Here is a 14,003-nt window from a genome sequence, read left to right as displayed (position 1 = left end):
AGAGCGATAGCACCACTGGTTCCTTATTGGGGGGGGGGGGGGGTCTTGAGAAGGTTCCAAAGGGGGAAAGGCTATGAGTGTGGAAAGCAGGCCTCATGGAGTAGAGCTGCCTGCCCCCTGCTCAGAAAGCTTAGTAAGCCTCCTAGGAGGCCCTGGGACCCAGGCCAGAGTCTTGAAGAGGGAGCTCAGATTGGACAGGACAGGGAAGCCTGAGGCTTCGAGCTGTGGAGAAGGACTGTGCGTTTCCTCCAGACGGGGAGAGGCCTGAGCAGGCAGTAAGGCCCTTTGTATCCATCTTGCCGGAGCGTCCCAGTGTGGACGAACATAAGGCAGGAGGGGAGAGGTGAGGCAGGAAGTAGCCCGAGGTGGCGTGGCACCGCGTCCGAACTCGGCTTCGGGTGTGGATGTGGACACAGAGGCCGTGTGGATGAGCGCGGATGGCCTGGCGCCTAGGAGGCTGCTGGTGGCGGGTGTGGGTAGGACTCAGCCTTCCGCCGGCACGATGCGGAGCGGGGCGCGGGCGTCGCGAGTGCAGAGCAGCGGGAAGACACGCTCCCCCAGGGGCCCGGGCGCCTGGAAGGCGAAGAGCAGGTCCAGCGAGCGGCCGTCGTAGAAGGCCACGCGGCCGCGTTCCCAGTCCAAGTCCACGCGGATGCGGCGGGGCGGGGGCCCGGTGCCGCCCAGTGGAGTGGGCTCGGGAGCCGTGAGGGCCCACAGGCGGCCGCCGCGGCCCTCCACGGCCCACACGGCCCCCGCGGGGCACAGCCCCACGCGGCCCTTGCGACGCACCGACTCTCCGGCCGCACCCACGGCGTAGCGGCTCTCGCTGTCGTCCTCGTCCTCCCCGGAGGAGTCCGGGCCAGAGGCCGCCTCGGCGGTCTCCACCTCCCAGCAGTGCCGGCCGGCCCCAAAGCCCTGTGCGCCCAGCACCGCGGGGAGCTGATCGAAGCGCTCGGGGCCGTCGGGGGGTGCGGGTGTCCCTGGGGGGGCCAGTCGGACGCTGCGGCGGTCCGCCGAGATGAGCAGGCGGCGGTGGGCGGTGCCAGGGTCCAGGGTCAGGTCCGCTGCGTGGGGAAAGGCAGGAAAGGAGGGCTTGAGGGGCTTTCCGACTCAGAGGCGGGAGGAGACAGACGGTGTGCAGCAGAGGGCACGAAGGAGGCCTCGCGGCAGCGCTCAAAGCCACGGAAGCCTAAGTGGGGCAAGGTCTAGAAAAGGGAGGGCGTGGGCAGCTCTCAGCCTGCACCCACGCTCCGCTTGTGTTGATCTGGGTTTGGACAAGGACTGTGGTGACCGTGGGGGTGGGTACAGTGCAAAGGTGGAAGGAGAGCTTGCCTCGCCTTTGTGTGTGGGGTGGGGGGAAGCCGAGCCAGTCCAACTTGCAGGGAGGCCTAAGGACTGGTACCTCCCTCTGCTTTATCTGGGGTGGGCCTGGAGCTGCGTCTGCGGGGTGGGGAAGGTGGCTGGGAAGGGAAGGATGGACAGACACTGGGACCCCAAGGGCAGGTGGGAATGGACCAGCTTGTTGCTTTGGGAAGATGGGACAGAAGAGGAAAGGGGCAGTGATGATAGCCAGAGGGACCGGAGTATTCGTGGCCATGTGTGGGGTTTGCTTTTGAGGAAAGGTTTCTGGATTGGGGGTGCTAGAAGCAATCTGTGTTGGGGGAGATGGTGGGTGATCAAGATGGTAGAGTGTCTTTGGCAGGTTTTTTTGTTGATTTTTAAGATTTTATGTTTAAATCATCCCGACATCCAGCATGGGGCTTGAACTCACAGCCCTGCGATCAAGAGACACAGGCTCCACAGATGTAGCCAGACAGGCGGCCCTCTGGCAGCTGAATAAAGGCAGAGGGCAGCTTTGGTAGTGGGCAGAGAGGGAACTCCCCAGGAGCTTCAGAGAGATGGGAAGTCTTCTGGGGAGGAGTAATGTGACGGGGCAGAAGCGGCTGATGCTTTGTTTGTTGGGAGAGTAGGATGCTGGGCTGTGGGTACTGAGGACATCGTTATGTGCCCAGTTGTGTTCCCCCCGGAAGGTGTGTTGCAGTCTCCCAGTACTTCACAATGTGAATTTCGTTGGAAATAGGGTCTTTACAGAGGTAATTAAGTTAAAATGAGGTCATTAGGGGAGGCCCTAGTCCAATATGACTGTAGTCTTTATAAGAAGAGGAAATTTGGACCCAGAGACAAATGAGTACCGGGAGAAACCATGTAAAGAAGACACAGGAAGAAGGCCATCTTTGGGCCACGGAACCCCTGAGGCTCCCAGATGCTAGGAGGGAGGCAGAGAACAGATTCACCCTTGCGGCCTTCGAAGGAAGCAGTCCCGCCAACTTCTCCTCCCAAAACCACAACAGCAAGTTTCTGATGTTTAAGCCACTCGGTATGTGGTGCTCTGCTAAGCGGCCCTAGGACACTAATACAGACATCAGAAAACATCTGAGCAGGTTTGAGAGAGAAAAGGGAGAAAGCCTGAGACAGACCGTCCCTGGGTGGGGTCCCTTCTGCCCTCCTCACCCGTCAGTCTGTGGAGCATGTTTTTCACCACTGGGTAATCTTCAGGGAGATCGTCCTCTGGGTTAGATGACTTGGGTCTTGGAGCATCGAGTCTGGACAGATGAGGGAGAAAGGTCACAAAATCAGGTGACACCCTCTGCCGTCTGTTGCCCTCCCCTCACCCCACTCACATCTCTGGAGCAAGAAACCTGTCCATGAGTGGGGCTGTGAGCCCATGGAAAAGGCGATGGATGTGGTGGCCAGTAGTGGAAAGGAAGGGACAGTAAGATGGAACTCACCTTCTCCATGTCTTCCTTATATCCTGGGATGGGCAGAAGAAAACACAATGTGAGCCCTGGGCTTTGTCCTCAGGACCCCTCCCCCTCTACCCCTTCTCCAGGCAGCTGGATCTCCCTTGGTGAGCTCCCTGTCACCTCTCAAAGTGATCTCGCTGCCTCTTTGTCCCCTTTCATGGCCCATCCTTCCCATCCATCATCATCTACTGCCCTCCTTCCCCCTCCTCCTTCCCCCACTTTCCCTTCCCCAGCCTGGTCCAGGCCTTGTTTCTGCCCCCACTTAGCTTCCAGAGTCCTTACCTTTCCTGATGCCTCCCTCAGCCTCATTCTGTCTCTTTCAGTGGTCCCCTGTCCTTGTCTACCTTCCAGAGGGTGTCCTCCTCCCGTCCATCAATCCATCACACAGACCAAACACTCAGAGCCTGGGGCTAAGAGTTGGTACATAAAAGCCTTCTAACAAAGCTGCTTCCCCTGTTGCCATAAAAGCCCGGTGGCGTTTATTGGGCCCTTTGCTTTGTGTCCATCACGCTGGCCAAAGAGGCAGCTGGACTTGGATGTGTCCCAGAGGTCCTGCGGATCTGCAGGATACCATGGGAACCAGGAGGAGCAGCGCATGCCCCCCCCCTCCAAATACCAGGGTCCACCTGCCCCCGTCACTGTCTCTTGGGGAGGACTGGAGCAGACCGGGGTGGTGGTGAAGGGAAGAGAGGAAAGGCAATTTGCCCAATTATGCCAATTACACCTGGACTAATTAGGTCTGTGTAGACTTCAAAGTGTGGAAGCAACACCCGAGACCGGCTGGGCTGCTGGGGAGAAGCCGCTCAGGAATCCGGGACGCCTGGGGGGCCGGGCAAGGGAATGGGGCTGGTTGATGGCCAAGGAGTCGGGGCCAAGAGGGGCGCGGGGGTGGGGGTGCGGGATGGGATGAGGGGCGAGAGCCAGAGGTCCCCGCGGCACGTGGACCAGGCCTCCACCGGTCGCCGCCCCCGCCGGGGGCCCTGGGAGGAGCGGAGGATGGCAATAACAACTAGCGCCCGGCGCGGCTCGGGCGGGAGACCGCGGCTGACCCCTCTGCGCTCCCGGGATGTTTGGATCTGCTTTCCCTCCCTCGCGCCCCTCCTCTGACAGACCCTTCTTCCCTGCCCCTGCACTCCGGCTGGTTCTCGCCCTGCCCTCGCTAGTTCTGACCCCGCTGTCCTCGCAGGCCCTCCGCCCCCCCGCGCCCACACGGACTCCCTCCGGGTCCCCACCTCCCCCGCGCGCAGCGGCGTCCCTCCGCATCCCCCGCAGCTCTCGCGCTCTGTCAAGGAGCTCCGGAGGCCCTGTGTACCGTCCAGCCCTCCGACCTCTGGGTGGAGTGTCAAACTCCTTCTCCTTGTCCTTCCTGGAAACTCTCGCGGCACTACAGGGGTTTGGGGTCAGGCCCGCGCCCCCTCGTTCTTTGCTTTTCTCAGATCCATTCTTTGCCTAAACTTCCATAAGGGCCCCGCCCCCGGAAGCCCCTGTCTCCACCTTCTATCAGCAGCAGCGGATCCGAGATGCGCGACCCTGCCTTACCTCTCCGTGCGGATCCAGGCAGCCCATGGTGGGGATGCGGCCCCCTCTGCGCCTCCCCGCGCGGGCCCCGGGCTCAGCCAGTTTCTCCCGCAGCCCCCGGCTGATGCGCACCTCCACCGCCAGACGCACGTTGGACCTCAGGCTGCGGCGGGGACACGGCTGGCCGCAGCAGGGGCAGGCGGTGGGGGGCGCCGGGGCGCCGGCGGCCGGCGGGGCGCCCCAGCAGCGGGCCAGGCACGCGCGGCAGAAGCTGTGCTCGCACGCCAGCAGCACCGGGTCCTCGAAGGGGCCCCCGCACAGCGGGCACGTCGCCAGCTGCTCCAGACGCTCCACCAGCCCCGGGCCCAGCTCGGGCGCCTCCATGGGGAGCGCGTGTCCGGACGCCCACCCTTCCGCGACCCCCGCGGCCGCCCCCCAGCGCGCGCTCGGCGAACCACGCCTGCTGCTGGCGGATTGGGGGACCCTCTCTCTGGCAGGCGCATGAACTTTCGGACGCTGCCCTGACGCCCTCCAGGGACAGCCTCGCTTCCCTCCACCAGGCTCGAGCTCCGCCGCGCTCCCCGCCGCGTCGGGCTTTATAGGGAGGAGGAGGCCCCCGCGGCGGGTAAACAGGTCTTGCGTAACAGCTCATCTGGTTCTCCGGCTTCCCGGGTAAGGTTTGGGGGAGGAGGGCGGGAGGAAAGGACTCGTGGGCCCTCGAGGCCGGGGGGGTGGGGGGGGGGCGGTCGGGAGGGGGCGCTCCTGGGGCAAGGCGGCGCCCGGTGGGGAGGGCAGCCCCTCGTCATCCCTCCGGGGCCTGAATCTCCCCTTCCCCCCGGGCCTGTGCTGTGCTGGTGGGCAAGGGGCCCAGGCTCGCTGTTGGCATGGGTGCCCGCATCGCCAGGGTGTGAGTCATAACAGGTGGCCGGCACACCTACATCTGGGGGCTGGGGGCAGACGCAGGGATCCTGGCTCCTGTGGCTTCGCAGGCCTCTGAGTGCTGGTGTGTGCTGTCATCGCAGGCGGCTCTCTCCGTCTTCCTGCCTTCCCTATTAAGGGCTTAGGAACAGTCTGAAGCTTTGGGGTAAGGGGTGGGGAGCAGGCGCCCACACTCCTGCCTCTGGTTGGCTCCCAGCGGGGCTCTTAGAACTCTCTTCCTATGTCTCTCTTTCTAGTTCTTTCTTCCCATTTTTCCTGGTGTATGTTGTCATTTCCACGGGTCTCTCTCTCCATCTTTGGGACGTACCCAGGGGTTATCTATTTCAAATCTCTTGGTAAACAGCCGTGGGGAGAGATGGCCTGGCCAAGCTCCCACAGCAAGGGAGTAAGCAGGAGTGCAGCCAGACCAGATCTGATCTGTGCCCTTGCTGTGACTCCGCCCTCTGCCTCTTCCATTCCAGATGCTTTCTCAGTGTTTTCCCGGCCCCTCACCTCCATCTCTCCCCTCTCTCTAGTTCCTCGCCCAGGCCCGCCTCACGCTAGGCCTCTCTGTGAGGATCCCCTGGAGGCCTTGTGAAGAAGTAAACATGGAGATGCCCACAACTGCGATCGCGGGTGCTGCTGAGCAAACGCGCCTGTGCACATTCCCCACGGCGCCCACGCTTACGGACAGAGGCACTCCCACGATGCCGGCGCCACAGATGTGCCCAGATACTCCTGTGCACGCTGAATGTCACTGGGACGGACAGCCAGTATTACTCAGGGACAGAGAGACGTACTTAAAGAAAACACGCAAAGAGACAGCCTGTCATTAGCTTTCTTGTCAATGAGAACAACAGTCCAGCCGCAGTAAGCCTTTATGGGGCAGCCGCATGGAGATAAACGTCATAAAGATAAAACACAATAAAGATCAGGCAGCCCTCAGGCATCCTTGTCCTGCCCTCCGCTCCATACTTACTGGGGAGACACTCAAATTGGACACCCTGATAACCCAACACAAATAAACCCATGTATTCTTATCCCAGAACGAAACTCCCAGCCCAGCGCTCATAAAACCCACAGCTACACAAGCAAAACACAGCAAACAGGACCCAAACCTATGGGCTAAATGGCTTTCATGTTGTGCTAGCCAGAGTTCCGGTCCCCCAAAGACGTCCACGTCTTAATTCCTGGAACCTGTGAATGCGTTCCTTCTCAGGGCAGAGAGGAATAAAGCTTGCCCATGGCATTTGGGCTGCTGATCTGCTGAGTCTGGAATTGTGAGGTTATCCAAGTGGGTCCGGCGTGATCACAAGCACCCCTGAAGGGGAGGACAGCAGGGGAGAGAAGTGTGGTAGGTCCTCAGTCCGCCAGTGGGCTTGGAGGGCTGAGGGGGGGCCGTGAACACAGGGAGTGGGTGGTCTCCAGAAGCTGGAGGAGGAAGGCAGTGTTTTCCGGGAGGAGCCCAGGCCTGCCCACATCTTGACTTCAGCATAGTGGGACCCATCTTAGACTTCGAAGTTCAGACACAAGTCTGTGATCATGCTATAGCCACAAGCAGCAAAGGAATATGAGTGCTTTCCCTTTTCCCTCCATCTCTCATCCTTTGGGACCGTCTGCTTCACGTTTTCTGGATTTCCCTGGTCCCTTCTCTTTGTTTCTCTTCCTTTGGATTGCTTTATTTTCTTGGTTCCGTCCCCAACTCAAGTCCTGTTATACGTTAGGTCCTTTCTAGATCGGGCCTGGAGCATTGGGGGAAGGCTCCAGGTGTCCGCGGATACCCACACTGTCGGGGGTTCCCGGGCCTTTCTGTGGTACCTGTTCTGGGCCGTGTAGTAGCATGGTCTGGGGAACTTTTCAACTCCCCGTGTCCAGGACACACCTCAGATCAATTAAACAAAATCTCGGGATGTGTGAGGCATCAGGAGTTGTTTTTGTTTTAAAGATTTTATTTATTTATTTGACAGATCACAAGCAGGCAGAGAGGCAGGCGGTGTGGGGGTGGGGTTGGGGAAGCAGGCTCCCCGCTGAGCAGAGAGCCCGATGTGGGGCTCGACGTGGGGCTCAATCCCAGGACCCTGGGATCATGACCTGAGCCGAAGGCAGAGGCTTCAACCCATTGAGCCACCAGGTGCCCCAGCATTGGGAGTTTTAAAAGCTTTCCAGCTGGTTCCAGTGTTCACCCGTGGGGCAGGTGGACCTGCCCTCCCCATCTCACTGGGCTTGCTGGGACGTCTTCTGTTTTTGGTGCTTGAGCATAGAAGGCTGATGTCACAGCCGGGCCTTTGCTCTTGTGGCTGCTTCTGGGGGGCCCCTCTGGCTCCAGAGCTGGGCGTGACTGGGTCCATCTCGTCCTTCAGGGCTCAGCCCAGACGGGACATAGCCACCAGAGGACGTCTTTCAGTACTCTATCTCCAGTAGTTTTTCTCAAAGGCACTCACTATCTCTTTACCCGGATTTACTCTCTTTGTGGATTTTCTCACCATCTGAAATGATCTGTTCCTACATTTTGAGCTGTTTCTATCCACCAGTAGGTAGTTTTGTGGGAACAGGAACCTGGCTTCCCGTTGCTGGCCTGAACCTAGAACAGTGCCTTGCACATGGCAGGTCCCGATGAACACGTGCCCGGTCGCTGAACTGCCCGCCACCCCTTGGGCAAGGAGAGAGGCTCTTCTGACAGACTCTGCTTAGACTTTCAAATGTGCCCGAGCTTCTTACCCTCCTCAATCGCAGTCCTTCCTCACTGGCAGAGGCCAGAGTGGGGCGGGGGACACTCCTGTGTGATGGGACACAGCCTTCAGCCTGGCTTGGGCCTGTGGTCTGGTTGTCCCCCCAACCTCCGCTACAAACACATGTCGCAGCTTGCGGCAGCCTTTCTGCGGTGTTTACTGCAGGACACGGAGTACAGCGGGGAACAGGAGGGGTGGACACGGCCAGGAAATGTTCCCTTCTCAAGGCCATCACCCCCCGTCACCAGAAGCCCTAACAACTCTGCCCCTGACCTTCTCATCCCCGTTTGGGGCTCCTTCTGTCCCAGAGAGTGGGGTGGGGGGAGGTGACTACTGGTGTGTGGGTTTGGCTTGCCGCTGCCCATGCCTGGATCCTGCCTCCGTTGGCGCCACGCCGATGCAGGTTTCTCCTGTACACCTGTCCCCAGCCCTTCAGGATGTCTCCTCAGGGTGCTGGGTGCTGGGGGAGTGCCTACCCAGGCACAGACTGGGGCGTGCTGGGCGTGCGGCCTCGGCCTAGTGCTGGGCTCTTTCCTCCTCTTCCTGCTTCTTTCTATTTTTGTTTATCCTTCAGTCTGTCTCTCCTCCATTTCAGGGACACCCCCATCCTTTCAGAGTCTACAAGTCTTCGGGAGCCTTCGAGGGAGAGAGATAGGTACAAAGAGGTGTTTGAGAGACTGGGGGACAGGGCAGTCATGGTCTTTGCCCTTAGGGAGTGTGACAAGGCAGGTACAGAATCCACCACAACTGAATTAGTGAGTGTGGTCATGCACACAGGTGCGCCCATCATCGCCCGAGGTCTGTCATTACCGCCTCTTAAAGGCTCGTTGAGTGGGGAAGAGTGGGTTGAGGATTATGTTGACAGATTGGAGAAAGAGTGCAAATGATTTCAGGAAGGCTTCCTGGAGGAGGTGACTTGTAAATGCAGTGGGAAAGAAATGGAAGAGCCTGCACAAAAAATGTGAAGCACCTTTGGGGAGAAAACTGGACGTGGGAAAAGAAAGCTCAGGGGATAAGAAGCGTGAGTGAAGGAGACCATGCCCCTTTCTCGGTTCCCACTCCCCATGCCCTCTTCCAAAGATAGTCTTCAACCTTGGCTGCTTCTCTGAAGACTCATTTTTCTTAAAAAAAAAAAAAAAAAAAAAAAAGACTGCTGCCTGTGCTGTGTCCTTCCAGTCCCATCCCGCCAGCTCCTCCGGGAGCCCCGTTCGCCCCGCGCCCACTCCCTGAACGTCTCCTGTGCTGAGCCCTACGGTAGGAGCTGGCGGTGACCAAGCTGGCAAATTAGATTCTGCTGGGAAAGACTAACCATAAGCAAGTAAACAGGTACATGGACAAGGTAATTACAGATGCGTAAGCGCTCCGCAGCAGTGAAGTGGCTAATATGAGGGGAATGAAGAGGAGGAGGGGCGCACCACCTTTATAGGGTTAGCAAACACTTCTCGGAGGAGGGGAGGTTTGAGCAGAGCTCCCCCCCCCAGCGCGGGGAGCGGATCTTGCTGAAGAGGGACGAGGACCGTGGTCCCCTGTGAGGTGGCCAGGTACCAAGCGGGCCAGGCGCTGGCTTCTGTGGCCCAGTCAGGGCGGCCAGACCCCTGCTCGGCCCCAGCAGCCCTCGCCCCATTCCCTGAGGCGAGTCCGGTCCTTCTCTGCCTGCGCGCGTGCTAGGAGAACACCCGTGTCCATGGGCACCGGCCCGTCAGGGAGAGCGAGCCTTCCAGAGAGAGCCTCTGTTACCCTGGGCAGCACGCCGGACGCAGCTCTCTGGGTGCCGGTCCCACTCGCACCACCACGTTCGAGTACTGTGGGTTTGCAGAACGTGAGAGGCCAGAGGGACATTCCCACCATGTGGTGGAACAGGAACCTTCACGTGGCAGATGGAAAACTGAGGTCCGCGGGGGACCGAGCTGGTCCCAGGAGCGCGTGTGGGCGTGGGGCCACCCTCCTGGTCCTCGTCCCCACGCAGCTACGGGCTGCTTCTTGTCCCTTGCACGGCCGCAGTTACTGCCGGCACGATGCGCCCTCGTGTGTGAGCAGACGGAGGTCCTGTCTGACCGGGAGCAGCAGCCGCGGACGGTGACGCCCGGGCACACCAGCGCTGAGCCCCTCGGCCACAGCCCGCGGGCAATGAGGACACAGACCGGTCCCCGGCCTATCCACGCGGTGGATGGTGGGGGGGTTGCTGGGAACCGAAGCCCCAGGCCCCAGGGGGGAGGCAGACTCCGCCCTCAGGGCACAGGCAGTGAGGATTTCCTGCAGGGAACGGTGACACAAGCATCACTGCGAGGCCTGGACCGTGAGAACGCACGAGCTTCTAACCCGACCCTCGGCCTCAAGGGCCGTCATCGGAGCCATTGCTCCCACGAACCCCTCCCGGGGCGGGAAGAGAGCCTCGCCTCTCGGATCTCGTATGAATTCTACCCTGCAGAACCCTAGCTGAGAAGGAGAGGTTCCTCTTGTCTCCAGCCTCTCCAGCGAGCAGGGAATGAAGCCAACCACAGTGTAGGCTCCTCAGATAAAACACAGGACACTCAGTCAAACCTGAGGTTCGGATAAACAGTAAGTATAATATCCCCCAAGTGTCATATGGGGAATATCCATGCAAAAGAGGGTTCATTTTCTGTCCGGGATTCAGATTTAAGGAGCTGTCTTGTGTTTTTATTTGCTGAGGCTGGCCACCCCACAAGGGTCCAGCGCTGGGCCCTAGTGTGGACGGGGGCCTTGAGGGAGGCCAGCGCGGGGCCCCAGTACAGACAGGGGCCTTGAGAAAGGGCTCTCTGGGGAGGCCACGTTTAATGAGTATTTATCAGGCACAGCAGGGAGGGAAGGGCATTCCAGTCTGAGGGAACAGCATTGACTCACAAGAAAGGAAGAGTTTGGGCCGACGTACAGACAGCTGGGGCATGGTGAGTGGGAAGTCGAGGGTGTCAGCAGAAACCGGGTCACACAGGGTCTCCAGTGAGAAGCAGCATGGCCCAGGGGTGTCCCCCAGACTCAGGCAGTCTCTGCTGCCATGGGTCAGGGGACAGGCGATGACAGCCGGTCGAGTTGGAGAGGAGCAGGCTGGCTCCAGGTCCACTTTGTACATGGGAGGCCACCCACAGGGTCCCTGGGCAGAGGCAGACATCCAGGGTGAGTCCGAGCTCCCAGAATGGACTGGGCTCCTGCAAAGCCCTTGAGGAACACTGGGTGTTAGTCTGGGACCACAGGAGAGGAGGTAAGGACAATGTGACACCCCCCTCAGCAGGACAGCAGTCTCTGCCTATCGGTGGGCCACCCCCTGCCCTGCACTCACCTGCTGGCTCCTTCTCTCCCTGCCTCCTCAGCTGCATCTCTGCCAGGCTTACCCTCCCGTGGCTCTGTCCTTGTCCCATTTCCTGCGGTTGGAACCTCAGCCATGTGGTGGTGCGGTGTGTGGACTGGACTCCCATGGTGGTGTGGTCTGCAGTCTCCCAGAGGACCCGGGAACCGTCAGTCCCCTTCTCGTCCCAGGGAGGGCTGAGGCTGGAGGAGGGAGCAGCAAGGGGGAACCTCATTGTACATCCTTGCCCCGGGTGACTAAACCAGGTAAGAACCTGCCCAGAATGAAGGAACGCACACCCTACTCAGGATTTCCAAGATTTGACTCAACTCTTGTTGGCTTTGTGACTACAGAGTGGGAACATGTATACTTGTGTCAAAGACTTGTTGAGTGGCCAGAGGAGATGTTTACATGCATTTACTCAGCAGACACGACGAGGCCCCTGCTATGTGCCAGATACTCTGCTGGGAGCTGGCGGCCCTGAGGGGGGAGGAAGCAGACAGGAATCCGCCCCCGTGGGAATCACATTCTTCTGGGGGGACAGAGACATAAAATGGGAGCAGATGGCAGGTTCCATAGACATGCTGGAGCTGGAGCATGGGGTAGGTCGGTCAGCGTGACAGTGTCAGCAGGTGACACCTGAGCCAGGATGTGAAGAAGGGGAAGGCAGCTGTGGTCCGACTGAGGGAGAGGGCTGAGGTAAAGAGCCCTGGGAGGGGGCAGCAGAGTGGGTGGGGTCTGCAGGGACCGGAGGGCTCTGGTTCCACCGAGGGGTCTGGTCCAGGGGTGGGGGGCCTGCTGTGGGATGCAGGCGACAAGGAGAGGTGGGCTGTGGGACACAGGACCATGGGGAACTGAAGGCCTGCTGCCCTCCAGGCTGGCCCTGGGTGGGATGTGAGCAAAGCAGGGGCTCCAGGGAGGGAGGGTAAGATGAGGGGTGGGTTTGATGGGGAGCGAGGGCCTGTCTGACACTCCGACAGTCCCACAGTCCATTACCCTGCAGCTCCGAGAACTGTACAGCCCCAGGAGAGCCTGGGCCCCCAGCGAGCACTGTCCTTGTGTTCCTGTGTGTGTAGCGACCGACCATCGTCAGAGCCCCTTCGTGGATCTTCTGCCTTTCACTCACCAGTCCAGAGCAGTGCACAGCCTGGTGAACAGTGCACAGCCTGGTGACAGGGAGAGGCTGGGCCTGGCCTGCTTGTCCGGGGTCAGAGGCTGCAGGGGCAGAGTTGGGTAGGGACGCCAATGCTTTGTGCCGCCCCAATCCCCCACCCCACTCCCCTCAGGGCCACCGAGGCACAAAGACAGTCGGGGGCAAGGACTGTGAGTCAGAGAAACCCAGGCAGGAACATGAAAGGAAGCTGGGGCAGAACAGGGAGCCCGGGAAGGCACAGTAGAGACTGACCTAGAAAAGCCTCCTGAGCTGGAGGTGAGCTGAGAGGAGCCCGCGAGCTTCTCAGCCCGTCCTTCCTCCCTCCCTTCCTGTTCCCCGGTGACCTGTCGCCCAAACATCACTGGCATGCTGCTGGCATCCGGCCTGACAATTAGCCGGGGAGCCTCTCCCTCCGACTTCCTCCCGAGCCCGGGCGGCACCCCCACGGCACCGCACGCGGTCCTGCCGCCGCAGCCCCGCCCCGTGAGCCGCGGGCCCCGCGCCTCCTACCTGCAGTCTCTGAGCATCTGCGCGCGCGCTTGAAACCGGGGCTGGGAAGAGGCACCCTGGACCACACCTGGGCTGCTGTGCCGCCCTGAGAGATGGGGGTGCAGAGAAGTGGACACTGCCGAGGACACGGGGAGAACAGGGCCTACCGCGCTGGATGGAGGGGCTCTGGGACACCTCCGGGGGAGGAGGGGGGCGCAGCTAGGAGCGCGGCTGCGAGTACAGTGAGGCCTCGCGCAGGTGCAAGGACTTGGGAAAAGATGGTGTCAGGGCGGGTTTGCAGACGGTCTAGGAATACTTGCCACAGTCTTCAAAAAGATTTTATTTATTGATTTGAGAGAGAGTGGGTCAGGGGCAGAGGAAGAAGCAGACGCCCCGCTGAGCAGGGCACCTGGCTCTAGAGATCCCAGGGTCCTGAGATGATGACCTGAGCCCCCCAGGTGCCCCGATACTCGTTACATTTTTTGTGCACCTTCGTACATTTTAACATTCCTGTGAAGTAGGAATTTTAGAGTAAGAAACTGAGGCCCAGAGGTGGCGGGACGTGACCCAGAGCATGAATGTTCGCCTCTCTCATACCACACCTGCAGCTGCCTCTGTTGGTAACATGTGAGGTGGAAGAGAGGGTGCATCTGTGGGCAGTTAAAGTTTTGTCCGACAGATGTACATGGGCAGTTTTGCTGTTCCTCATGGTGTGCTGAGCACTGACAGTGTTAGGACCAGCCGAGCCTCTGACAGGGGTGACGTGAGCACAGGGACAGCACAGGGAGGGGAACCAGAGGGCGGAGGGCTCAGTTCTGGGGGAGGGCAGCTTTCACTCGGGAAGGGACCGGTCTGGTCTTGGAGGAAGGAGCTACTTCTCCCGTGCATGGCAGGGCTTTGGGGAGCGTGGGAGAGTTCTGGATGGCAGACAGGGACACTGGGCATGTCATCTATGGCGGGACAGAGGACAAGGACACCGGGCATGCCAGCTATGTGGGATGGGGACAGGGACACCAGTGTGTCTTCTACTGCCGGACGGGGGACAGGGACACCAGGCATGTCACATACGGTGGGATAGAGGACAGGGACAC

At 60.1% G+C, this 14,003-nt stretch overlaps 1 protein-coding gene across 1 annotated transcript; it reads right to left on the bottom strand.

The window, feature by feature from the left end:
• Positions 1-471: 471 nt before the first annotated feature.
• On the bottom strand, positions 472-4,897 carry RNF39 (ring finger protein 39). The gene is made up of 4 exons (XM_032847780.1): positions 4,344-4,897; positions 2,790-2,812; positions 2,512-2,603; positions 472-1,064 (listed from the first exon to the last, which is right to left on the bottom strand). The coding sequence occupies exons 1-4, from the start codon at positions 4,704-4,706 to the stop codon at positions 484-486; spliced, it is 1,059 nt and encodes a 352-aa protein (XP_032703671.1). The 5' UTR covers positions 4,707-4,897; the 3' UTR covers positions 472-483.
• Between the last annotated feature and the right edge of the window lie 9,106 nt (positions 4,898-14,003).

This window comes from Lontra canadensis, unplaced genomic scaffold (genome assembly GCF_010015895.1).
Source record: "Lontra canadensis isolate GAN:19392208 unplaced genomic scaffold, GSC_riverotter_1.0 scaffold194, whole genome shotgun sequence".
Classification (NCBI taxonomy): Eukaryota; Metazoa; Chordata; class Mammalia; order Carnivora; family Mustelidae; genus Lontra; species Lontra canadensis.
This window is presented reverse-complemented; position numbering and strand designations above follow the sequence as displayed.